The 27,866-nt window shown below is 29.8% G+C and overlaps 2 protein-coding genes across 2 annotated transcripts in view; one reads left to right on the forward strand and one right to left on the reverse strand.

Moving 5' to 3' along the window:
- LOC145192198 (uncharacterized) overlaps nucleotides 1-27,866 on the reverse strand; it is a 90,917-nt gene that overhangs the window by 26,732 nt on the left and 36,319 nt on the right. The window contains exons 49-64 of the mRNA XM_090078070.1: nucleotides 18,895-19,713; nucleotides 17,434-17,523; nucleotides 17,199-17,244; nucleotides 15,752-15,993; nucleotides 12,890-12,995; nucleotides 12,184-12,496; nucleotides 11,832-11,958; nucleotides 11,460-11,607; nucleotides 11,089-11,199; nucleotides 10,370-10,948; nucleotides 9,957-10,051; nucleotides 9,701-9,753; nucleotides 9,476-9,543; nucleotides 9,296-9,355; nucleotides 9,111-9,146; nucleotides 8,886-8,990 (exon numbers count right to left, since the gene is read on the reverse strand). Coding sequence (XP_089934196.1) covers nucleotides 8,886-8,990; nucleotides 9,111-9,146; nucleotides 9,296-9,355; nucleotides 9,476-9,543; nucleotides 9,701-9,753; nucleotides 9,957-10,051; nucleotides 10,370-10,948; nucleotides 11,089-11,199; nucleotides 11,460-11,607; nucleotides 11,832-11,958; nucleotides 12,184-12,496; nucleotides 12,890-12,995; nucleotides 15,752-15,993; nucleotides 17,199-17,244; nucleotides 17,434-17,523; nucleotides 18,895-19,713 — 2,998 coding nt within the window. The remainder of the gene's footprint in view (nucleotides 1-8,885; nucleotides 8,991-9,110; nucleotides 9,147-9,295; nucleotides 9,356-9,475; nucleotides 9,544-9,700; nucleotides 9,754-9,956; nucleotides 10,052-10,369; nucleotides 10,949-11,088; nucleotides 11,200-11,459; nucleotides 11,608-11,831; nucleotides 11,959-12,183; nucleotides 12,497-12,889; nucleotides 12,996-15,751; nucleotides 15,994-17,198; nucleotides 17,245-17,433; nucleotides 17,524-18,894; nucleotides 19,714-27,866) is intronic.
- LOC145186566 (uncharacterized) overlaps nucleotides 1-27,866 on the forward strand; it is a 337,374-nt gene that overhangs the window by 3,139 nt on the left and 306,369 nt on the right. The gene's annotated exons all lie outside the window — the stretch shown is intronic.

The raw sequence follows: 27,866 nt of genomic DNA on the forward strand, positions 1-27,866 counted from the left end.
GTATTAGAAGACAATTAGTCAAACGATCAACAGCAAGATATGAATTTTTTACAAATAGGATTTCAGAAAAATGGAACAAACTAAATCAAAAAACTATAGATGCTAATTCTATAAACATTTTCAAAAACTCTTATGACAGATTAAAAACAAGTTAACTATATTTTAACCTTAAGTAAAAGCTGTTTTAGTTTAACAACTACTGTTGTTAAACTCCATACTCAACTCGCTGCATTGAGTATTACAGCAAACATTTATTATTATTATTATTATTATTATTATTATTATTATTATTATTATTATTATTATTATTATTATTATTATTATTATTATTATTATTTTATTTTTTGTAATTAAATTACTTGAAATTTTAACAAAATATATTGCACAAGTAATATATATTGCTCGTTTATGGAGGAGTTTAGTGTTTGAATGTTATATTTGTAAATATTTTGTGTATTTAGTATTTAAATTACAGTATACTGTAAATAACTGTTTATAACACTATAGTGTTATAAACAAACACTGATAATCAGTGTCAGTCAGTCTGATTAAAACAATATTTTTATTAACATTGTTTATATTATTTTTGTTACTTGGAATTATATATTGATATATTGATATATATACTAGAACTATATATAGTTTTTGTTATGTTAAACTACTTTAACGTAACTAGAATTATATATTATGTAATGTTAAAGCTTTGTCTACAAATATATAACTATACATCTGTCAATATATTATTTTTGCAACAAGAGAATTCATTTTCATAAGCTATTGCGCTCACAAACCTACAAAAGAATAAAATATCGCAGAGAGCAAGCTACAGTAGAGCATAACTCCGATACAGACTAAAGTAATGGTAATGCAGATTTTGAGAGTTTTGATACTGAAGTACCTATCCATCAACTAGTTGATTCACCTTTACCAATAATGCCACCTATGCAGACAACACCTCTCCAAACGCTACTTCCTCAAATACCTCCACCTATTCCTAATGATTCATCAGATTTAGCTGACTTGTTTTCAAGTGATGAAGAAGTAAATATTAGACAAGAGTTAGCAATGTTTGTGGTTGAGTTGGCTCTAAATGAAAGAGCAACCAATAAATTACTAAAGTTATTAAGAAGGCATCCATGTTTCACTGATAAATTGCCAAAAACTTGGAAAGCATTAATAAGAACTCCTACAGAAAAAGTAGTTATACAGGAAATTCCTCCAGGTCATTACTATCGTTTTGGAATCAGATCATGAATAACAGAATCACTTCAAGAAACAAATGATATTTTGGATGGTAAAATATCTGGGCCACAAAGACGTTGTAAAAATTGAAAAAGGCCTGAAAGACACCATGTTCAAAGCTAACAACAATGTTACAAAGAAGTTCAGAAAAACAAAATTTGAATAACTTTTATAGATTTAAAATTAAATTTGAATTGCTGTTATAGATGTTGTTTTTTATTATTTTGTTAATTATAATATAATATAATATAGTGACAAAAAACAAAAATGCATAACAATTATATTTAACTTTAAAATTTGTTTAGTTATAAATACAATATATTATCTGTGTAATTATACATATATAATTTATTATAATTGTGAGTTAGAAAACCTTAAAAAGCAAAAACTTATAATGCTCAACTCATTCGTTAATTGCGATGTGTTTTAATTATCATATAAGATGTATATTGGTATTATTATCAGGCTTTCCAGTTTACCATGCTTTAAAATGTAGAATTTCTTAACGGTTAATGGTATTTTAAGGGCAAATTGTTTCAGACATTTTTTATCAAGGTACATTTTTTAGCTTAAATTTAGTATATAGTTATAATGTTAATTTATAAACATTAAGGTGTTTTTGGGGATGATCCTATTAAGGGATTGGTTTTGGCAAAAACATGACAGGATAATTTCTTACAAATGTCAGGACAGTGCACAGTAGGGTGATGACTTTTTGATTTTTTTTCTCAAACATTATTTCCTATAGCGCGAATTAATGAACTTTTGACTACTAATGGCTAAAATGACGTTTATTCCATTAAAATATTGAAAAGGTCATGCACAAACCACTTTGAAATATTATTTATGAAGGCATTTTAGCATTTTATGTAATTTTATTAGCAATGTGGCAATTTATGAAGCACCCTTCAGCGAACGGAGTTGCATGCCCCTGAAACACCATGTCATTGGAAACTTCAAATTTCTTAAATCAACTGCCAAAGAACAGAGAGAGAGAGGATCGATTTAATTGCTGTAGAGCTTAAAAACCTATGGAGTAAAATGTTGAACTTCCCACATGTATCTGATCAAGCCATTTGTGCAAAACTAGCAAAACTTCTAAAAGACTTAGAGCACTGCAGAAAAAACAAAACTTTGATTCATTAAATTAACTGTTTGACATGACAAAGATCAAAGACGAATGGGTGTGCAAAGAGGATGAAAACCTCTACAAACTGCATATTGAGAGCAAAGGTCGTGTTGGTTACTCGACTGGCAAACCTGCTAGTCTCAATACCATCCACCCATCCAAGCGAAAGAGGGCAATGAAAGTGACTGTGTCCACACTTACCAGCTTAGTGCTACCTGATTGTTCCGAAAGTAGCACAGACTCATCCCAGAATAGTGCAAACAGTCCTTGGGAGGATGACAATGCAACATCAATGAGCAAAAGGAAGCATAACCCAACAAGCATTGCAAGATGTCTTGTTACATGCTCAAAGCTGTTGTCCCACGGAGCAGTAAAGGTGTGCTGCCACCGAAAGTAGCACAGACTCATCCCAGAATAGTGCAAACAGTCCTTGGGAGGATGACAATGCAACATCAATGAGCAAAAGGAAGCATAACCCAACAAGCATTGCAAGATGTCTTGTTACATGCTCAAAGCTGTTGTCCCACGGAGCAGTAAAGGTGTGCTGCCAGCTTTCTGGTGAGGGCATTGAAACCCCAACCCCATGTCAATCAGCAATCCACAAGGCTATTTACACGGGAGCTGCTCAGGTGAAGAAACAATTGGTGAGCACGCTTCATCTGGAGAAGTGGAGTATACACTTTGAAGGCAAACACATTGAGGGCTTTGAATATTAGGCCGTGGTCCTCAAGAATAAATCTAAAGAAACTAAGTTGACTGTGCTAAAATTGAAAGATGGGAAAGCTCAAACAATCGTAGAAGGACTACAGGATGTGTTAATGGAGTTCAAACTGTGGGGATCAGTTTTGATCATTGTTGCCGATACAACAAACATGAATACCGGCAAGAAGACAGGTGTTCGGCTGCAGCAAATGTTCGAAGAGAAAGGTACCCCAAACCCATGTTCATCAGTTGCCAGCACCATGTGCTAGACCACGTTCTTCACGTTGTCAGGACGATGAGCTACATAGGTCGACTAAATCACCAAACATTGAATATTTCTTTGTGCAGGATTTGATGAGCAATTACGATAAATTGAAAGCAGCTTTCAGCAACGGTAAAACTGAGATTAAGGAAACAGGCGGCTGGAGAGATGACATGAAGTTTCTCTACCATCTCACTCGTGTCTTCTGTCACTTAACTGAGAGGAATGAGATCCCCTTCGTGAATTTAAAACAGATCCCAAACAACAGCAATGCATGCTGGAACTCTCGTGCCATTCTAGCCTTTCTTGTGTTTGTTCTGATGGCAGAAACCCGGATCAGGTTGCGTAAAATCTGTTCATTCATTTCTTACTCATGGGCTGACCATTGGTTCAGCAATCAATTGTTCCGTGTTGAAGATTTTGAAGAACTATCTGAAGCTCTGAATGACTAACCAAAAGCTCTCAATTGCTGGAAAACCCACTGGAAAACAGATGACTCTCCAATCAATATTGCCCGAAGCAACCAGTGCTGCGAGCGTGCCATCAAAGTTATGCAAGAATTGCACGACTGCTGCTGCAATAAAGACAACCTCCCACTGAGATTCATCCTCTCTAATGACTTTATCATGAATACTTGACTTCCTTGTGCCTTTGATGATCCTATATAATGTTGTATGCATGTGACTCTACAGCTTGTGTTCAATTTTGTATCTGCTTACAGTGACTTCAAAAATTTGGCCAAAGAGCTATTAAATAAAATTCTTAAAATCATTTTGTGCGTGAGGTTTTTTTTATCAAATTCCCTTGAATGTAATATTTTATTTAATCTTAAATGAAAGCTCATTAAACTATGATACAGGGAAACGAGGTTGTATAAAAGTCATCACCCTAGTGGACAGTATCCGATGAATACAGTGTGTTTTTATTAATTCCTAATTATATATGCATAGCCATGATGATTTTTTCTTGGCAATAGATAAATGAGATAATACATTATTTTGCTGTTTAACTTTTTTTTAGCTGTCATGGATGGAGCTTGGTGGGTGGTTGACTGCCCATGATCGTCTCATACTGGTGTTTAACACATTTATAGTACATGTAACGTGCGCATTCATCTAAATATCAATGGCTTTGGAATTCATGGCAAACATTTTTGATAACCTAGAAAATTTGCTGAAAAGTGAGTTTGTTATAGATTTACTGCAAACAATTTTGTGTGTGTGTGTGTGTGTATATATATATATATATATATATATATATATATATATATATATATATATATATATATATATATATATATATATATATATATATATATATATATATACGTTAGACAATACTGTTTCATCCTTAAAGATTCTTCAGTAATCTATTGTTTTTATAGGACCAAATTTCAGCAATAAAAATAGAAACTGTTTTAAAGCAATTAAAAGTTTGCTCAAACAATTGCTCTGCATCTTAGTGGACCAGCAATATGGGCCTCAGGGGAATGTTGAAAATATTATCCCATATCAAAAAGTATTATTTGGCCTAGGGATTATTCCCCCGTCTGCCCTAGCCCCTCTCATTGGCCATGATTGTATATAACATTCTCTTATACCTGTGAATTTAGGAATAATTATCATGTTTTTATATCTAATTATAGAATTAAGTTTATTGTAAAAAAAATAGTGACTATTTTAACATAATGTATTTATAGCTTCAGCTATTCAAATTTTCTCTGGCACCAAGACAAAAAAGATGGCACGATTGGCGATTAGAGATACTAATAACACCAGAGATTGCTCTAATGAATTGCTGTGATAAGACAGAAGTTTCGATGGAGGAAGAGAAGAAAGAAGACAGTGAAGAAAGTAATGAGGAAGAAAATAATAACGAACCTTAAAAACAAAGCAGAAGGTTATGCTTTAAGTAAATACTGATATCATGTAATAATAATAATGCTATATAAATAATAATGGTAATTTTTATAATATTTTATTATAAAATAAAAATTTATAAAATGATATTTTATAAACTTTTGTTTTATAATAAAGTATTATAAAAATACTCTATTACTCTTTTTTTTAAATATAAAAATTGAATCTTCTTCACTTAAACCATATATGTACTATGAGATATAAATGTACTATGAGATATATCTCATAGTACATTCTAGTACTGCCATGCTTAAACGCACAAATAATTAATTCCAAGAGCTCTTTTAACTCTTAAGAGTTAAAAAAAGATCTCTTGGTAGAGCTCTACAAACGCTCTTTAATAAACACTAGCCAGCGCTCTATTAGAAATGTTCTTGACGGACTGTCTCGTTTAAGACCTCTTCAAGGAGCTCCTGGATGAGCAATGAGATAACCGAATGAAGAGCTCAGTAAAAAGAGCTTTTGGTGGACTGTCTCATTTAAGACTTCTTAAATAAGCTCTTGGATGAGCTCCTGGGTTACTATAAAAAGAGCTCTTTGAAGAACTCATTTTTCTCAGTGGGAGAATGTTATTAAAAAAATTTAAATTTGAAAGGAACCTCTGAAACCTATTTCATCTAATCACTCCAGCAATTGGCTCATAGTGAATTTCTATGTCCTAATAACACCTAACACCAGGGATCTTGGCAAGATCCATTCTAAAAAACGTCTTTGACTTGCTCTATTTCCTTTTTGTCTGTGTCAATTTTTTTCCCAGACTTTTCTACACTGTATTGATTTGTATTTTTACTACCAGTTTTAATATATCATTGGTTAGAAATTTCTTCAAAAATTAGTGGGAATTGAATTTCATTATTTTCAGGAACCTCTAGTGGAGTCTAGTGGATTGAATTGGATTTTTGCTGGCTAGTCACTGAAATTAGCTAGAAATTAGCCCAGTAAACCATTCAGTGAAAGTCAGAAAGACACCTGAAGTCAATAAATTTTAATAACATCTCAGTATCTACCATGAAACAATTCTTACCTGTAATATGCTGAGGAAGTAAAGAGATCTTGGCTATCCCTATCTAAGTATCAGACTACCCTGTTCATAACCAAAACATAGGAACAAGTATAAAACAAGCAATTAAAGAAACTAAGTTTAAAAATTTACCCAAACATTTGTTTATTTGACATTTTATTTTGAAGTTCAAAATATTTAAGAAATGAAATGTAAATTTTAAAATTAGATCTTTTAACATTTATTTAGAACCAATTAACATTTTTAAAATATAGTCTTTTTAGGTTTAAATTTTGAATCTGTGGAAAATATCCTGAAAAACTCCATTTTTAACAGGTTATGAGGGTTATGAGGGTACGATCATTGTTTAGAGCATTTCTAAGGCTCTGTTATTTATGAAAATGTTGAACATTGTGACATTTTAAAGTTACTGATGCTAGAAAGTTATTTTGTAATTGTGCCATTACAAATAGATTTCTTTAGAATATGAGTAACTTTATGGTTTTCTAAAATGTTATAGATTTTGTTTTAATGCATCAACAGTACATTATTTTCTAGAAACTTTCACGCAACATATAAGCAAAAACAGGTCATTCAATTGATATAAAATGTCAAATCAGAAACCCAATATTCGATACTGCATCCTATAAGTATTAGCTTGGTCATTCGCTGGTGAGAATGAGCATAACGTATGCTAAGTTCTAGGCCTAGCAGTTTTACCAAACAGACTTGTCAAACTTGGTTTCAACGTTTTTGTTCCAATCACTCAAGGTTTCAATAACTCAAGGATTGTCCAAGGTCTGATTGAATCAACTAAATTGATCTTAAATCAACTAAAGTTGATTTAAGATGAAGCTGTGTGCAAACTGGTGGAGGAGGATTTTACCAGCCACTGTATAGCCTCCACTTCTGATGTTCTCACACACAGTCCTGCACTGTCTTCATTCAATGCAAAAGTTCCTAAAGGTAGGTATTTAGTATCCCCAGAGCCTAACACAACATAACAAAGACATACATTCGGAGATCTGCACATTCTTGCTTTCCAAAATGCAACACTTTAACCGGTTAGATCATACGTAAACTACATATAAAAGCATAAGTGGGTTTACACTAAAAAGCAAGTAGAACCGGAGTCCAAAGCAGATCCTAACCAAAAGAAGGTCATGCCAGTGTGGTGGGATGCACATGGCACCATGCATTTTGAGTTTCTTCTTCCCAACACCCTTATAACAGCTGGCTATTATTGTCAACAACTGGAAAGACTCAGACAGAAATCACTCAAACATGGCCATAGCACCAAAAGATTTATTTTCTGCACAAAAATGCATGGTCACTTACAGTAAAATTTACATTTCTTAGCTTACAGACATGGGGTGGGAGATCTTGCCCAATCCACCAGATTCTCCAGATATCGCTCCAAGTGACAATCATCTTTTACCTTGCCCTGTAATTTTACATGTCAGAGAAGAGCTTTGAAAATGCTTGCCAACTCTAAGCCAATATTTGTTTAAATTCTTCAAGGCACAGCCATGCAACTTCTACAAGGATGGGATCTAGTCTAATAAATGGAGAACCTAAGATTGCCTCCCACAAATACAATTTTTCAGGGTTTAAAGAAAATATTTTTTGAGTAATTGAATACTAATAGAAAAATATTTTTAATGACTTAGAGTTTCTTATGTTCAGATACATTTTTATAAATACATTTAATTTCCAAAACTTTTAATTTTGTAATAAAAAAAAAATTAAAAAGCTTGATTTTTTATTAAGGCAAATTATGAGCACATACCAAATTGCAAATTTATATTTTATATTCTGTGCACTTAAAATAATAAATTTATAATGAAAGAGTTGCATAGTTATTTATATTGTACAATTAAATGATGTATGTAATTTTTTAATATGATTTTTATAGAACAGTTTCTAGGGAATTTTCAAATAATAAAACTGTAACAAGAAACAATTGATGTAAAACATGCTACTGGTTGTTGATGTTAAACACTAAATTTATTTGAAAATTTTTTGTAATTAAAATGTCTTCAAGTATTTTACCAGAGAAATATTTTTTTACAATCCATTCAGTAATGTAACTATTCTCTTTTACATTTGACTTATATAAGTTTAATAAATATGGTTGACAGGTTGACAGATCACTTTTATAAAACCTTTAAAAATCCCTTAATATGTTACATATGGTATATATTTTCCATTTAATATGGTATATATTTTCCAGTTAATATGGTATATAAGTTAGTAATTTCAAACTATTTGTAGATCATTTATAAGATACTTTTGTCAAAAGTGAGTGTTATTTATTATTGGTCTGCACCATTGTGAAAGAAAAATGAGTGTCATTTAAAATTGGTCTGTACCATTGTGAAAGAAAAATGAGTGTCATTTATTATTTTTTGTTTGTACCATGGTAAAAGAAAAACATGTTTCTTGAATAAAAACTTTTTTCAGTTCAGAAGTAGCTTTTTTCATAATTTTTTTTCCTCGTTATTCCTCTACACAACACAGTGCAAATTGTTCAAAAATAACAAGCAACTTACAAAATTTAGTCATAACCAAAGCCTGCATAAACATTTTCATATACAAATAAAAATTAACTGCATTTAACTTTAAACTTACCATAATAGTTGTCAACATAAACAATTGCTCTCTGGCATTCATCCTGTGTCAATACATTCATATTTGGATCACAATATTTTGATGGATAGTTCATTATACGATACCCTGATGATAAAGAAAAAAATAAATTTAATTAACCTAGTATCTAATTCATAACCAAAGACCAAGATCTATTTAATGAAGATTGTTCTTTTATATATAGAGAGCAACTCATAATAAGCATACCGATTTCAGTTGCAGAAATATTTTTAACTTCAGCATCTGAAACATAAAATTTTACTATTTAAAATATACTACTAAGAAACACTCTATAAAAAAGACCATTATTTTTACCCGGTTATTTAAACTGATTTAATAAACTTAACCATTATAAATTTTTCATGAAATTATATAAAAATGCAAAACAGTACCTTGATTATCTAATGCATCATTTTTTCCTTTCAAAGACCAAACACTTTCACTAAGTAAATCTATTAAAAATAAAAAGATAAAAAATTTTAAGATCAAAAACTACCCTAAAAAGTGTAATTAGATTAGTATTAATCAAACTTAGTGTTTTTTCAATCATGAGAAAAATTTTGTTAAATTACCTTCCAAAGATTCTAAAACTGAATCATTCAGTTGCTCAAAATAAATTTCAGCATTAATAATTGTATAGCTAAAGAATGAAAAGCAAGCTTTTAAGGAGCAGAAAAAATTTATCAAATTTTTGGTATAGTAATTTCTGAGAGATTGTTATGAATTTTACAACACTTTATCAAAGATTAGAACAAATGCAATGAAGAAGCTTATAACTGAATATAAAGCTAAATTACTGGTCTTGCTGCTCAATACTTGTCACATTATAAAACTTCAAATTTTCAAGAAACTAAAAGATAAAATTAGTAAAATTATATAAAAGTTAACTTATACTAGTATTAGTTAGCATTCTTATTCATGTTAACAATTTAGAATTTTAACTAGGAAAACCAAATATCGAAATGAAAAACTAATACACCTCAAAGACAAATTGCAACCAGACTGTTAATACAAAGATTGTACATTTAATACTATAAAGATGATCATTATTACCATTAAAGCATTTTCATTAGAAATCTTTAAAGTCTGAATCTGAATCCCAAGTACATAATAACTGTTTTGAACTTTTTCCAGGTCTGTAGATGATCCTAATTACAAGCCAGATATAAAAAAAAAATCTAAGCTAAATTGCACTAGAATCTTGATAAAACAAGACCCTTAACTAATAAACATGTCAATCTAATGAACTGGACTCTTTTTCTCATCATTTATTCTTTACATAAACTTCATATATAAAATTATTGACATAATGAACACTCAGTATAACAAATCATTCTTCAATATCTTTCAGGGTTCATTATGTTGAGGCTCTAATGTAAAGCATAAAGGTTCAGCTAGAGTACTTATAACGCATCAATATTCAAACAGAAAACTAAAAAAACTAAAAAAAAAAGTATACTCTTTACCGTACAACTGATCAAAATAAACAGAATAAACATCTGCCAACTCTGCTACATATAGCTCATCAAAACAAACTTTTTCTTGAATATTGCCTATCTGGATACTTGGCTTCAAGTTCTGATAACTCAACAAGTCAACATTCGAAATGACTTCAACTTTAATAGGTCTACCATTAACATGTATTCTTAACGGACTCAGCATTGTTATTGCTAGCTGATACCAAATGCCTGATTTTCCAGGAATGTAAAAAGCGTTTAGTAGGAAGGTATCAATTACTGCTACAGGAAAATATGTGTTTGGGTTACATTTGAGTGCAAAACGCTCATGCAATAAGATGATATCATTTCCACCCCATGAGCAAAAGTGCTTTAGCCAAACTCCAAATGTTGAGCCGTTTTTAAGTGGAAAATCTTTCAACAATGTGTAACTTGGTTGGTTTTCAATGCACATAGCGCTGTTTGCAATCCCATAAATAAACTGACTAGAATGTGGAAGAGACAATCTGAAGCTAGAGTTTTTTTCATCTGATAAATAATCTGGAGAGTCCAATGTGAAATAATGCACAAAGTAATCAAAATTGAAATCTAAAACAAAACTCTTTTTTTTTTTTAAATATGTCAGCTTACATCTCTAAGTATAGAAAACAAAAGCTTAATTTGAGCTTTTAATTGCTTTTTAGTAAAAAAAAAAAAAAAAAAAAAAAAAGGATGAATTTAAAAGGAACCTCTTGCGCATTTATGCAACTTGAATCTCAAATCATAGGATTTATAATTTCCTTCACCAGTTAACTGGTTACAATAATGACAACCATATGGGTCTTTACAAATGTCCAAAGCTAAACGTTAAAAAGAAGATCATGATTTCTTGACATCAACATCTTTGAGCATTGACAAAACTCAAAGATGTTGAAGCTTCAGAAATTCAAACTGCTAACAGTTTTCATTTTTAATGAAAAACTTGATAAATTGTGAGATTTCATCTGTTTTTAAAAAAACATGGCCCTTTCAAATATTTTAATTTCCTAAACATATTTATGTGCATTGAAAACTTTTAACATCATAATATTATTTTCGTTAACAGAAAAACAGGTCTTACTATGTCTGTTTGGGCATATCATTAATGAGTCATGAAACCATTTAGGCAATAAACCATCATACAAATGTAAGCAGACGACATTATTGTAAATACTGAGGCTTTTAAAAATGTAGGAAGAAACTTCACCAATATAAAATGTGAACTTCCACTAGAAGCAAGTAAGTACCATACTAACTTTTTAAAAAACATAAGTCTGATTGTCTAATAAAATATTATTGACAACAGACAACATTCCAAACTAATTCACAAAATCAAAACACAAAAAACACTTAAAAACTTATTTGGGCTCACAAAACATTTAGAAAACCCATAAAAGTTCACTAGATTACACAAAATTTTCTTACAAAGAAAAAACAATTAAGAACTACTTACATCTCCGTTGATGTATGTGTTTACTTTGTTTGATGAAAACTCATTGATAACATGGTACCAATCATAGCTTTCAAATGCAAAAATGTTAACGTCAATACCATTAAATTGAAGAACAAGTGTGCTATTTCTGATGAAAGATAAAATATGATCAAACAAAATAATCAATAAAAACCATCTGTTAACAAAACAAAAAAACCCAGCTCATTTCTTTTAACAAGAAAACTAAATTCTAAAGAACTTTAAAAGTTGAAATTTGATACTTTTCTATCTCATTTAAAGCAGTAAAAACTGAGTTCTGATAAAAAGATGTTTATTGATTTTGTTTTTGTTTTTTTTTAATCAAAAGACTCACTTGATCTTTAAAGCAAAAGAAATGTTCCCACTTATGTCAAACTCATAGAACATTTGTGACAACTCATACTTAATCCAAAGACTGACTGTGAATTGTTTTAAAACCAAATTTGCAAAGTCGTAACTCTGATTACATTTTTGATACTGGTATCCCTGGACAAATATTCCTTTCTGCATAGAAGCCCCCCAAAAAATCTTCTGTGTAAAATTCACATGGGAAGCAAAAAGAGGAACTGTACAGCCATCCTCAATTAGGAATAATGGCAATGGAGAACCAACAATATCTAAGACATTCATCATTTCAGAATAGTTTCCTATAAATTAAAAAAAGAAAAGAAAAAGAAAAACATAGTTTTGTAACAGTAGTAAAGGGATGAATCCCTCTTCTTTCTTTATGATTGTGGTAGGCATGACAAAAGTAATATTATTTTATCCTTTATATATTTTTTCTCTTTGATATTATAGAATTGTGTTAAACTTTTATTGCTGTCAAAATCTTTATTTTTTAGCTTTGAAAGAAAAGAAGAAAGATTATTTTAAAAAATGACCATCCTTTTCTTTTACATTCCTTGATTAAAAAATTATATAATGCTGCTTCTTGTCAATTAGTGTATTCATTACATATTTTTTTGAAATAATTCTATAAAAAACAACATAACTGATATCAAGGAACTGCAAAATAAAAGTTCAATTTCATATGAATTTACCTTTACGATTTGATTTTATAATTGTCTGATTAGAAGAGCAATTCTTGACTTCATGCTGTAAAGATTTAACTAGAACAGAACCATTACCAAAAGCAAACATGCTCACCTGAATAATGATAAACACTGGTGTTTTACATTAACTTATCTCAACAAGTGCTACTTGTGTTATTTAACTCAATAAAATTAAGAAAAAAAAATGCTTATAAGTTAAAGCAAACACTTTTATAAAAAAAAAATGTAAACTTGAAAATGTGTAAGCTTTACATGCAGTTTAAAATTATTTTACTTTATTAATATTTTTGAACGTTACATCATTAGAAAAATTTCCATCATATTGTTTTTTAAAATTCAAACCAGTTTTTTTTTAGCTCTTTTAACATAGTATCAAAAGGTTCTACTGTAGTGACTCTAAGGTTTCCGCAGAAAAGTTTCTTGGAATGTACTTTAACAGAAAAATCTTTAAGAACTGTTATCATGATAAGTAAAACCAGGGATATGTTAAGCAATATTAGTAATATATTTCTATATAATATATATTTATATATAAGGAGTTTAACTAAAAATATTTTTTGAAAGTTTTTATTTCCATGCCACCATGACTGGAGAAATTACTTTCTCATATCTTTTTCTATCAATAGATGCAGTACAGTTTAAGGCAATATAGCCTTTGATATATTATAAACTCCTTTTAATAGCCTCATAAAATTTGTTTATTTGTAAGTAATTAGATTAATTATTAAATATTAATTTAAAATGAAGATGCCTAAAAATTGATGACTATCAGAGTTGAATAAGAAACTAATAGAATAATATTTGGTGAGGTTTAAAATGAATCAATGCAAGAGAGTATAGAAAGATTGTTGACAATCTGGATCAAAATGAACAAAACAGAACAGCAATTAACAATTTCTTCAATTTAATGGACGAAAAAGTAAAATAATTATGCCAGGAAGATAAGGATTTATGATCTTCAGATTTCAACAAAGACTAGAACTGGCTACAGCACCACAATTCAAGATACACAAAGATTTCATTCTAGAAATCTAAAGTTGTTTAAATAAAAAGTTAATAAAGACACCAGTGATGAATTTAGGCAGCAAATATAAAGAAAATTTTAACCCTGAAGAAAAAAACAAGATTTACTGGAGAAAAGATGTGGCTTTTTTCACCATTAAGAAGCTTACAGAAGTTAAATTTCACCATACGAAGCTTCCCTTAATCAAAGTAATATATGCTTAATTAGCTAATACTTTACTTTTAAAACAATCAGTTATAGCCAGTCATCATGCGACTTAACATTAAGAGGTTTTCCAATGACATCTGATTTTCCTAACAACTACGTAATTAGGATTACTACAATAATCTGGTAAAGGTTTGCAAAGATCACTAAAAGAAAACAAGAATTTTAAGGAACTTTTAGTCTGATAAGCTGACAACAGTACTAATTCAATTATCAAATATTTGTGCTGAATGTGGAATTAAAATCATGCAGGATTTACTTCCATTGTGCAAAAGCGTTTAAAAAGTTAACATTAAATTTCTTTTGTCAAATTAACACTAAAAAATCTATATGTTTGTAATTTTCCTTAAAAAGGCTAATTTTGTTCATAAAAAAATTATCAAGAGGTCTTCTAGTCTAATGACATATCGGTATACTTTTAAGCAAATGTTAGTCTTTATTTCATATATCCTTTTTAGCCAAAAAAGGTTTATTGCAGGCTAGTCAGCTTTGAAATACTTGATCTCCTGTTTTAAATAGTCTGTGGAGTGATCTTGATACTATAATCTAATTCAACCTTTTCTGCTACCTTTTTAGCAAATTCAAAGCAATTTTTTTTCACTTGAGTGATGATATTTTTATCAATTGATTCAGCAGTTTTTCTATTACAATTTCCACTCTGCTTGAAACTCTATTTTGCACTTCTCAGGAAGTTTTTCCATAAATGACTTAATCAACTACTGAATTTCTTTGTACAGTTTAATTCTTTTTTCACACCTCATAATTCTTGATATAATTTGATGAATATATTTTTTCATTTATTATCATTTCATATATTAAAATAAATGAAATTTTAATTACAAAACTTTCAGAGACTTTCCTAAATTTAATTAAATCAACAAATTTTTTTTATTACACTAAATGGTAAAAAAAAAATTTTAATTTTCCTAGAACAAAAGCAGATTATATACCACAACAGTAATTGTAATGTTATGTGACCTAGAATAATTTATTTTTTTAACTTTAAAAATCCAGTGAAGAGTATATAAAAGCATTAAAATAGAATAATAGTAATGCAAAATTTTAAAAATCAATTAATTAAAACTTGAGAGTGATTAGATGAATAAAATTATTGCAATACGCTTGATTCTAAATTACTACATATTTATTACTATATTTTTTATTATATTATGCCATTTACTATATATCTTTTTATCTTTTTGCTATTACAAATACAATTATTACTTTTGTATATGATATTATCTAATAAATACTTATTTTGATTCTTTTTGATTTCATTATTTGTTTTAATATAATTTCTAAAATATAATATAATATAATGTAATATAATATAATATAATATAGTATGATATATATATATATATATATATATATATATATATATATATATATATATATATATATATATATATATATATACATATATAATATATGTATATGTAATATAATATAATATAATATAGTATGATATTATATATATATATATATTTATATACATATATATATATATATATATATATATATATATATACATATATATATATATATATATATATATATATATATATATATATATATATATATATATATATACTTTTCAAATATTTAATTAAAATAATTACATTAACAAATTGGTTTAAAGGTATTTCTTGCACGTGCCATTCACCAAAGCCAATATCTTTGCCATATAAAGTTAAAAGATCAAAAACTTCCCAACTCCATTTCGATGTATGCCCATATATGGCAACTTTGTTTATTGAAGATTTTTTAAACATTATTTCAAATGATAAACAAAGGTCATTTCCATGTACAGTTATATATTTTCCATTGTCAATTTTTCCAATGACATCAATCTGAAGAGAATCTAAAAGAAAGTATATAGAAATATATTTTGTTTTATGAAATGAAGGGTGACAGCAATTTTTTCGCTTGTTAAATATTTTAATAGCTTTACTTTACGAAGAATAAAATTTTTAATAATTCTCTAATTCATGAAATTTTAAAGGATGAATTTTAAAATTATTTTTCACGTGCTAATATTGTTGTTGTCAAGATAATGAAAAAAAATTGGTGTAATATTGGATTGTTTCGTGTACCCGTTTAGTTTGCGAAAAAGAACGGAAAAAAGATTTTAAACTAGAAAAAAAAAAAAAAAAGAAAGAAAATAGTGGGCATTAAAAAAAAGTCTTTTAATTTGTTGGAATAAAAGTTACAGAAGTTTCACCACTTTAAATTAGGATAGATACATAAATGTAAAGACCATTGAAAGCTATTGAAAAAGTGATGTAAATTTACACTAACAAAAGAGTAAAAGTATTCAGATTTTATAATAAACTACTGAAATTACAGTTTTTTGTTTTTAAAATCCACATATTTTGGTAATTTTCAAATTATTGGTCACTTAATGGAATATGCAGGATCGTTGAAGTTCTCATGAATTGGAAAGGAAAAATAACAAAGGGCCAACTAAAAAGCGCAGTAATAAAAAATAATTCTAAAATATTAACATTATTTTATGAAAAAAGTAACAAAAAAAAAATCACGGCAAAGTTCACGGCATCAGAACTTCGGGGACAGAAAATGATAACTTGATTTGCAACCTTATTCATCTGATCATTGCTCGATTTAGGGTTTTTGATTTTGATTCCAGAGGTGATGCTCAGAGCTGTAGAAAAGCTTTAAGCATCACCTCTGGAATCAAAATCAAAATTGCTATTCGATTAAAACCATTTAATTTATTTTTATAACAAGTTTTGAGTAATCAATTTATATATGAATATACAAATTTATATATGAACCTTAACTTGTCAACCCAAAAGTATGTTACTTTATACCTCTAAAGAGTTCTATTTTAATATACTTCAGATAATTGGATTAATCTTAAATGACTGATTTGGAAGTTGGTTACTATTCGTTATTATTCGAATATTACCGAATAGCCAAACGCCGATTCTTAGTTAATAGACGTCAATTAAATTTCGTTTTCAGCGGAGTTACACGATTAATAATTAATTTTGAATTACAACAAAACTATGATTAAGGTTTAGAATTGTTTAGAAAAAAACTCACCAATTTGTCCCACGATAATTGACTTTTCCATAAACACAATATTGATCTATAAAGTAAAATTACTAAACTAATTCCCAGCCAAGATATTCTCTTAAGAATAAAAATAACCGTTGGAAAACGAACTTTTAGAAAGATTTCCGAAAAAAAGGATTTTAAAAGAGATATTTTAAAAGAGAGGTTTTTAAAGAGAGGTTTTAAAACTTGTTGATTTTTAAAAATATTTACTACTCCTTACCTTTTTAAAAATTTCTTTGACATGTTTTGATTCAAAAAGGACGCAATAGTAATATATTCGAGGTTTTAGCTTAATTCTATTGAAACCTGACTAAAAAATTAAAGTCTTACCGTAAAAATAAAGGCATTTTTCGAAAAAAACATTTTATATTTCTGTGCGATTAACTTGCAGACATGCATCAAAGTGTTTCGTAAACTTTTTTAAAATAAAGATGAAGTTTTGAGGACATTCTAAAGATGAATGCGTCTACAAACTTACGATATGATTTATATTAATTATTTTAAAATGAATTATTAACTTTCAAAAGGTTTAATTTATGTGTTTTACGAAGATTATGAATTGTACATGTTTTGGAGACTACCAAGGTTTCATTAACAAGAAGCTGGTCTACTTCTATGGCATAAATAATATTGTTCCTGTTTTTTTTTTTGATGATGTGAACATGTAAATTTTAGTAACATTAAAGATTAATGTTTTAAATGAAGAAGAAATTATTTAATCAAGATAAACGTAGGCTTATGATTCCATGGGATTCAAAGTGAACTGCCAAATGAATGCACCTAGTAAGCAGAACATTTACTGAAATTTTAACAAACTAAATTACATTTCAAATTATTTATAACAAATAAAGTTATTTACACAAACATCAAAATTTAAAAAAAGAAAGTCGTCAAAACATTATTTAGCTCATTCTTCAAAAATGCATAGAACCAACCCGATTTCTGTTTTTATCTAAAAAAAAAAGTGTAAAATATAAACCTATTTATTTTACACAAACCACCGAAAAATAATGCCCACAACGAATTATTATTCCTTCTCATTTTAAAATAGGTTTTAAGGAAACAGAGCACATATCCAAAATATGTTTCTTGTTTTAGCTATAAAACTTTCGTTGTGACATTAAATCCGAATATCCGAAATATTCCCATACACAGTTTTAAATGAGTTATTAGAAATATTTATTTTGATTTTTAAATGTAATTTATGCCTAAAACGTTGTTTCAACAAACTAATTAAAGCAAAAAAAGTACTTTAAAGAAAGAAAGAAAGTGTTGTCTTGATTTTGTTTTTGGTTTTTCCATATTTACTTATTTAATCTCTCTTGTACTAAAGGGTAGTTAAATTTCAAGGGCCGATGTTAAATTTGAATAAAACACAAATTATTAAGGAATTTATTGTAACATCTTTTTATTATGATAATATGGTATGATTCAATTATGTATGGAATAAAATATCGGCCAAATGGGCGCCGCGACCTCGGCGGCACACCTCCATCCGATGGTGCAAATTTTCGATGACGCTGAGGCATAATTGAGGTTCTATGCCGTTAATGTGCCGAATTATCTCATCCATTAGCTCTTGAATTGTTGCTGGCTTATCAACGTACACCTTTTCTTTTAAATACCCCCAAAGAAAGAAGTCCAACGGTGTCAAATCACATGATCTTTACGGCCAATTGACATCGCCACCATGTGAGATAACACGGCCATTGAATTTTTCGCGCAAAAGAGCCTTTGTTTCGTTAGCTGTGTGGCAACTGGCACCGTCCTGTTGAAACCACATATCCTCCACATCCATATGGTCCAATTCGGGCCATAAAAAGTTCGTTATCATCTCACAATAGCGAACACCATTCACAGTAACTGACAGACCGGCATCATTTTGGAAAAAATATGGTCCGATGATGCCGCCAGCCCATAAACCACACCAAACAGTCACTCTTTGTGGGTGCATTGGTTTTTCGACAATCACTCTCGGATTAACATTCGCCCAAATGCGGCAATTCTGCTTGTTGACGAAGCCACTAAGGTGAAAATGGGCCTCATCACTGAAGATGATTTTCGTCGGATATTGATCGTCGATGGTTGCCTTTTCTTGCCACCATTCTGACCATTGACGACGTTTGAGATGGTCAGTGGGCTTTAGTTCTTGGGTCAACTGCACCTTGTAAGCGTGTAAATGCAAGTCTTTATGCATAATGTTCATCATCGACGAGCGTTGATGATGAACATTATGCATAAAGACTTGCATTTGTTGGCTACGACGACGAGTTGATGTGGACGGCTCTTCAGCCACACTGTCGCGAACAGTAGCGATATTTTCGGCAGTACGAGCTGTACGAGCATGCGCTGGTCTTTTCACATCTCCTACAGACCCGGTTTGCTCAAATTTATGCACGATTTTTCCGATTGTACGCACATTTGGACGATTAAATTGACCGAAAAACTCACGAAGTGCACGATATGCATTTTGATTTGAACGCCCATTTTCATAATAGGCCTGAATAATTTTAACGCGTTGTTCGATTGTGTAACTTTCCATGGTTCAAATTGAGTCAGTCTGAAATTGAGAAATGACACATTAAATACAGAAAAATAATTTACGTTTAGGTTTGGTTCACATTCAACATCGGCCCTTAAAATTTAACCACCCTTTATATTTCGTTATTAGCAAATGTTTTTCTTTTCTTCTTTCTCCTTTTCCTTATTTTTCTTTTTCTTTGTCCTCTTTTTCATGCATTTCTATGAAATGCATTTCTATGAAATGCATGAAAAAGAGGACAAAAAAATAGTCAGTCGTAAAGATTTCTTTGTTAATTTTCTTGTGTTGTCTTTTTGCTTTGCGCTTGGTTTTTGAATTTTGAATTGGTTTTTGAATTTTGAGCCTGAATTAAAGTTAAAGGAGTTGAAGTTGATGTTATAGAAGTTGAAAAAATGGAACCTTATGTATTCATAAAAAATCAGAATTTTGATACGCATTGGCTAGTTTTAAAGAAAATTCAGCTGGCAGGTTTTAAATTAATCTGCTCAAAAAATGTTTGAAAAAACTTTGGTAAATTTTTTGTAAGTTTGTGTGAAGTTAAAACTTAAAAAATAAGTTAGCATAATTAGCATAAAATAAATTGACATAAAGTCTTGGACAAAACAAAATTTAAACTGTTGGCTTTATAATGTGAAACCAGGGACTGATGTAAATAAAAATTCAAAAGGGCTGGAAGTAGTTTTACATTTAATGCTAAATAATACAAAAGAACTTGATTTGTGAAAGTTATTTTCAATTTGTGAATGATGGTATTGTTCTAACAACTAAATATGCAAACAACTAAATATGCAAACAACTAAATATGCAAACAACTAAATATGCAAACAACTAAATATGCAAACAACTAAATATGCAAATAACTAAATATGCAAACAACTAAATATGCAAACAATTAAAAATGCAAACAAAATGAAATGTTCAACAATCCAGTTGCAGATCTGTTCAAAAATTGAGTTTGCTTCGTTTAATCTACCTGGAGTCAGGAAGACAATATATTCAAACAATAATCACAAGCTTCTTTTTTTACAATCAATAACCTATTTAAAAATGAAGAGTTCTAAAAGACGAAAAAAACTTTACAAAACTGACATATCCATCAATAACCATGAATGATTTTGCTGTAATTCTGCTCTGCTTCAGCTGTGCTATTTTGATGTAAGTGTCAAACTTTTTCAGATAATGAAAAAAAAAAAAATTGTAAAAACTAAAAAAGCTCCTACAAATCTAGAATATGTTCATATATTTTTTGATATGATAGTCAAACTAACTATATGCCTAAGTTGATTAGTTGCTACCAGCTTAGTTGCTACCCAAGCTTTGAAGCTGAGGGCTCTCCATTTTTCAAGCTTTGTTATTCAGTTTCTAAAAAATTTTTTCTTTTAAAAATCCGTCTGAGGACTGTAACTCTTTTTTATTTAAAAAGTGGAACTTAATGGTTTCGGTTTTACGAAAAATTTCTATAAATTTATCGAAAATAAAAAATAAAATTTTTTATTTTCGATAAATTTATAGAAATTTATCGAAAGTAAAAAATTTTGTTTTTTATTTTCGATAAATTTCTATAAACTTATCGAAATAAAAAAAAATTTTTTTCGTCGACGTTGTTATTATAAAAACAGACGTTGAGGCTTGTTAGTGTGAAAAAAATTAAGCCTGAATTTCGAAAAGAAAGGCGTTCTTCTTTTAAAAATCTTGATTCATTTACAATCAATATCTCTTAATATCTTTTAGTTACAAAGTAGAACAATTATTAAGTAGAGCGTTTAATAATAATATAAGCGTAATGTTTAAATGGATAACACGTACAATTTTAAAGGCTCAAATAAATGACAGTTAACATTGATACAGTCTGGCAGAAATCCATTACTAGAAAAGAACAGGACATGGTAAAGCTGAGTCCGGTCAGAGCGTTACAGTCCATGGAAATCGCTACAAAGTCATGAATACTGACGTTTTCGTTTCGCATTTATTTGGCATTAATGTAGAAGAGCTATATTTTCAACTGACAGTGTAAAATGAAAGAAGAAGAAAAATGAAAACTGAAAGAAAGCCAAGCTAAGTAAAGAAAGAACAATAAGAAATGGTTGAAGCAACAAGAACCGGTTTAAAATGCATAGCAAAAAATTTTTAGTTTTTACCGTTAACTAAAGATTGAATAATGCTTATTCGATTTAATCTCATTGCTGTTCAAAATGGATGAATTTTTTTTGTTATTATGGTTTTAAAACGTTTAAAATTTAAATTTTGTTTAAATTTTGTTACCTTAAGAACTATAAATTTTTAAAACTTAAATTACCCGAGTAAATCTCCCAATATACAATCTTCCCTTACAACAAAAACTGTTAGAAAAGTTTGAATCCTGAATAAAGGAGGAACAATCTTTTATGAATCCTGAATAAAGGAGGAACAATTTAATGAAGTATCGGCCCTAATAAAAGTTTAGAGGACAGATCAAATTGCTCCAGAATCGGAATAGATGCTTCAAGCACTGAAAACTCAAGGAGACTTGGGACAGGCACTTCAATATTTTGAAGCCTTTGCTCATACAATCTAAAATGCAGCTCTTAAACAAAGTATTAGCCTCATAGAATAGAAATCACTGGTTTTAGATGACTAAATCCATCTGGTTTTAGATGGCAAATCAATATTTCTGTTGTCCAATTTTAGCATTTCTCATCGATTAGACTTTACGAGCGAGGCTTCGATGAACATGAGGCTATGAATTGGTCTAACTTTGCAAAGATATGAACTCCAGTGTGAGTGTCATTGAAAGAGTTTGGGCCTACTACAAAGTCCTTAAATTGAAAATTGTCATTGATAAAATGCGTTTAGAGAGACATATTGGCAAGATTGCTTCTGTTTTTCCACATATCAGTTCTGAATGCTATGCCACCATGGTGGCGCAGCGATCTAAGGATTTTTTAGTGGGCTTAAAACCTATTGAACAAAGTTTTTGTCCCTTTTTAAACGGCATCTTTAACGATGTCATACAACAAAGTTTCTGTCTGGAACATGTTGTACTTAACATTACAGTCATTCTACAGTCATTTACAGTGTCTCTCCTAACAAAGTGAAACTGGAAAATGTTGCAATAGCTTTAAGTGTAAACTTAAATTCAATTGGACGTATTCTATGTATTAGATGGGTGTCATCCGGCACACGATCCGTGATGGCTGTTTGGAATAACTATGCACGAAACTTCATTTGACGTAAAACATAATGGGGGAGAAAGAGCGCAATATGCAAGCTCTAAAAAAAAATTGTGTGACGATATTTTCATACCTAACATGGGGTTTATACTGAGTGCATTAATTGAACTTGAACATCTTTATAAGAAATTACCAGGTAGACTAATATCTCTTCCAGAGTCGCATCGGCTTATTTTTTCAAAACATCTTGTATTTCAATCAATCAAAGATAAACCTGGTGAATTTATACGTAAACACAGTGCGCAGTAGAAAAACTTGAACTTAATGGTGTGAAATTGAAAGTTGTTAAAGTTCCCAAAACAAACCTAAAAAAAAGTTTTTTTTAAAAAATTAGGTCAAAATAAAGACTCTCGAATGTTTACAACAGCTGCTGCATTTAAGAGAACAAGTCTTTAGGAAACGATCCAAAAAAACGATAAAAAAACGATCGACAAGAAAACGATCCGAACAAGGAAACGTACAATAATCTCATAAACAATTATGAAATTATTGTATTTTTCCCTGTTTGAATCCCATCAGTGCTAGGGTTTCGAGAATACTGTGAGGAGGGAGAATTAAATTAAAAACAACAATCGGAATAGACGTACGCACGATGACTAATCAACCTGCCATGTAAATAAATGATAAAGCGGAAAAAGGAAAAGTTAAAAAAACACACAGAGACTTATTCAACCCGCCAGATAAATAAATGATGAACTTGTATCGCAACCGAAAACGAGCAAAAACTATAAAAGCTCAAATAATCGAATTTTACAGGAGAAAAACGTTTTAGACAGGTAATTTACAGAGAAGTAAAAAGAGACTTTTCAAGAGATGAGTTTTTGGATAAACAAAGAGAAAAAGACGAAAAAATTTTCAAAGAAACAGAAAAGTAAATAATTAAACGAAAGTCAAAAAAAAATATTGGTTAAAGAAAAGAAACGGAAGTTTTGCTAACCGTTACACACTAATAAAACTTTTATTGAGATTGTAAAATAGAATATACTGAGGACGATAAACGGTCTTAACCCTTCAACGATTAAACCTTGCCCAGTCCTAGCCAGATAGTCCCCAGACCTTTCCCTTTCCTAACCAAATAATCCCCACACCCCCAACCTCAATTCCCACCTCCACATTACCTTTTATTTAACCCTAGATTCCATACTTCTTACTAACACACTAATAAGATAAAAAACATTTATATACAAAAAGACCGCTCTTACAATACGTTGCCAGTGGGGCCTAGAACGAAATTCCAAAAGATCTCCAGTGTTTGAATGCTGTTATAAATATATTAATTGTTTCGTCGGCTGTATGTGAGTGGTCATTTTCTATAATTAATGTTATCAACTGTTCCGTACGAAAATCGCTAATGACCAAAAGCGGCATCTAGCTTAATGTTTATATTATTGGTAGGTCCACCCACAAACAACTTTGATTCAAAAGATTACGTTTTGCAGTTTTTTTAGAACGGAAGATCGCAATGCAAATTTCATAAATTGTAATGCTGCTTCTACTTCAAAGTCCATCAATGAAAAAAAAAATACTTTGATATTTTAAGAGTCCAAATGAACTTTTAAAATTATTTCACACACAAATTGACGAATTTATACAACTGACATTTTACTTTATATCATTTTTCATGTTTTTTATATTAAATTTATAGATGTCATGCTACTAACATAGAAGCGAATGTTTGTCATGAAATAAATGGGGATGATTGTGAATGGGCCTCGATTCTGTGTTGAGTTTTTAACTAGACGTCGCTCTTCAAATTTCTTCGATTTAAGATATCATTAGCTGTAGAGAATTGCTTTTCTCGTGAAAAAAATCACAAAGCATTTTTTTTTGAGAGTTCGAAAAAGTTTCTCCCATTCCAACTGCTCTCATCTAAAAGTCTTTCTCCCTTTCCAGCATTAAATTTACAAAATCGCGAAGAAAATTTTTTTTAAATTTGATTTTCATATTTTTGTTTTATCTTTTCACATTGATCGAAAAAGATTTAAAAGTGAAAATTTTATTAAAAAAGTGATACGTTTAAAAACATCAAATTTTCAACAACCATTTCCATTTTTATCTAGAAATTAATACACTTGTTCGGTTGCATGAATTAGCTTTAGCGTTAAACTTTTCTGCACTGGCTTCAGAAATAGGTACACATGAAGTTATCAAACTTATGACAGTTCTTGATTTAAACGATCATGTTCAAACCCAGAAACATGTTCAATAAAGTTCGTTTACTTTTTTTCACGCCGTACCAAAAATCTTTAGAAAACTTTTTGCTAGTTAATGTCAGCCATCTTTTCCATATTTTGCACTTTCACGTTCTCCAAATGAAACTTTAAGTCTTCTTCGTTGGAGTTCGTGTTTTAACATCAAATCGGATAACTTTATTGATAATTTCTGAGACCAACTTAATTGAATTGCTAGTGCAGAAACTGGTCTTCACACACACTCTAATATTGGTCGTTGGTATCTTTTTGCTTTTATTTCTTAGTAGGTCAAGTTCTTCTACGGACACAATTCAAACACTTCTCTGATGGTACTTTGACATTGTTTTGAAATAGCTTACTTCACTTAGGAAATTTTTCACTGAGATGACATTTCTGATTACATAATGTAACACATGTTTTATGTCTTAAATTTTAATTTTTTTACGTATTTTGGGCTCTGAGCATAAAAAAGTCCACAATAATGTTCTTACAGAGCCTGTACTAGGTTAAAACGAAGTCTTGTTAGTCCCTTTTTATATAAAACTAGGATTGGTAAAACAGTTTGTGAAGACTTTAGTTATTTAAAAGAGAAGCTTTTCTTGAAGGTCGTTTGTTGTTTCTGAAAGCTCAGGCAAAAGATCAGAGGCGGCATACTTGTTGGACCCCAAGTAAATTCAGTGTTGAAGTTGGAGGAACTGGAAAGAGCGATGATAAAAGTTGTAAAAGAAGCTTGGTGTGCATTTTGTGATCTAGCTTTTAGATTCTGAGGTAATCACAAGGACACTCATTACAAACAACAGGTCGCAAGCTTATTGAGAACCTCAAGAAACTAAGTTGACGAATTGTAACGATGAAAAGAAGAAAATATCAAAGAAGATGGGATTCTACAATGATGAGGAACTGCACGTGGTCTCTAGTCAGAAAACATGAAAATATGCATTCTAGAAAATCTCGACCGTAAAACCATTTCAAATATTTTTTAACCATTCAGCAAATAAAAGTGCTCAATGTTATGTAATTATCCTCAGAATATTAGAGTAGATTAAACCAGCCACTGCATTAGAAAATTTTTTTTCATCAAAACAAATGTTATTTAAAGCCTATTTATAGTCGGAAGAGCGGCACATATATAGTTGCATGAAGATTGGTTCGTTCAATGAACCAAGCAAGAATTAACTTAAAATGGAATATAGTCTGGCATTAGCTACAACTCTCTGTTATTCTTTCTGCTTTTCAACAACTTACTTTTAATTAGATTCATTAAAAAACACTCAACGATGATCTAAAGCTTTCATTTGAACTATTGAAGCTAACGATGAGTTGCTTAGTTTAACAAGATAATGCTCCTTGCGATTGTTCAAAAAATGGCACTAAATCGTTTGAAGGCAATAATTTTCATTAGCCATAAATATCTCTGTTGTAGATTAAAGTGAAATTTAGTTCAATGTTCAAAACCTGTTCTAACTCGTCTACAAAAATCAGTTAAAAGCCTCAATGCATACTTCTTTTTGTAATCCATTTAGATTTTAGGCCGATTTGTAATTGTAGTTAAACATCGGCGTTTGCTTTATCCGTTAACAACGAATGATAACAAAAAAAGTACAAACTTTATGATAAAAAAGATAAATGAACTTTTCTGAAGTTCATTAAAAAAGAACTGATTTGTAATTGTAACCAATAATTTAAATATTTTTTCAGTAATTTAAGCCATTCTGGACTTTTTTCTTTTACATAACATTGACAAATTGCGAGGTAAGAATTATTTTGTTCTTTCTCCAAGTTTAAACGTTGGGAGAAAGTTTTTGATTTTTTCTAGAAGTAAAAATTGTTTAAAGTTTTAGCTTTTATTTTTAAAGAAATAATAACTTATGCTTTAAATAATTTATGTTTAAGCAAATTATTTAGAACAAAATTTATAAAATAATGCATATTTCAAAAAAGTTATTATTACTAACTAAAATTAATAATTCATTTTCTCCCAACTTTTAAAATTGGAGATAGAATAAAATAATTCTAACCTCGCGAAATGTATTCAGAGCTCTAACGACACTGAAGGTCTTCAATTAAGGTTGGCTGATATCAGCTCATTTTGCTCTAAGGGGTTTAAGATTGCTCAAAAAGTTCGTAGATTTTTTTAAAATTCATATCTTTATGCCGCAAAAATTCAAGAGGTATTCTTTTTCGAATCTTTTTCGTCAAGTAATGCTTCTGCTTTATCCACTTTTTAAGGGTGTAGAGTTTTAAGAATCAAAATCCAGTCTTCGTTTGTTTTTGTATAGCTGTTTTGAAGTAAACCCATTTCCTCTTGAAATATCTTTCAAGTCAACGCTGCTTGAGGTTCAGTTTCGGAAATTATTATTCCTATCGGATTTTCCCAGTCTTGTATGTTGTTTTATGATTTTTTGGAAATATAAATGAAATTAAAAATGAAATAATAAACTATGGAATACCCTATCATATTTTATTCATTTATATAACCTCAAGTCAGAGGTTGCCAAATTAGATAGAAATTTCGTATTTTTTCTAGTCATGGCGTTGTACGAACGAAAGTACTAAAGTACCTTAAACTTTAAAGCTCAGAGATATACCATAATGATGTGTTTCATTTAGCGGTTTAAAGACACATGAACAGTCTGTGATCAAGCCTGCCAATAATCACAAGTGCTAAAAACGAGAGCTTTTTAGTGTAAACTCAAAAAAAATGTAGTTG

Source organism: Hydra viridissima, unplaced genomic scaffold (assembly GCF_058129835.1).
Source record: "Hydra viridissima isolate aposymbiotic clone 2 unplaced genomic scaffold, HvirCarnegie_v1 scaffold_2, whole genome shotgun sequence".
NCBI lineage: Eukaryota > Metazoa > Cnidaria > Hydrozoa > Anthoathecata > Hydridae > Hydra > Hydra viridissima.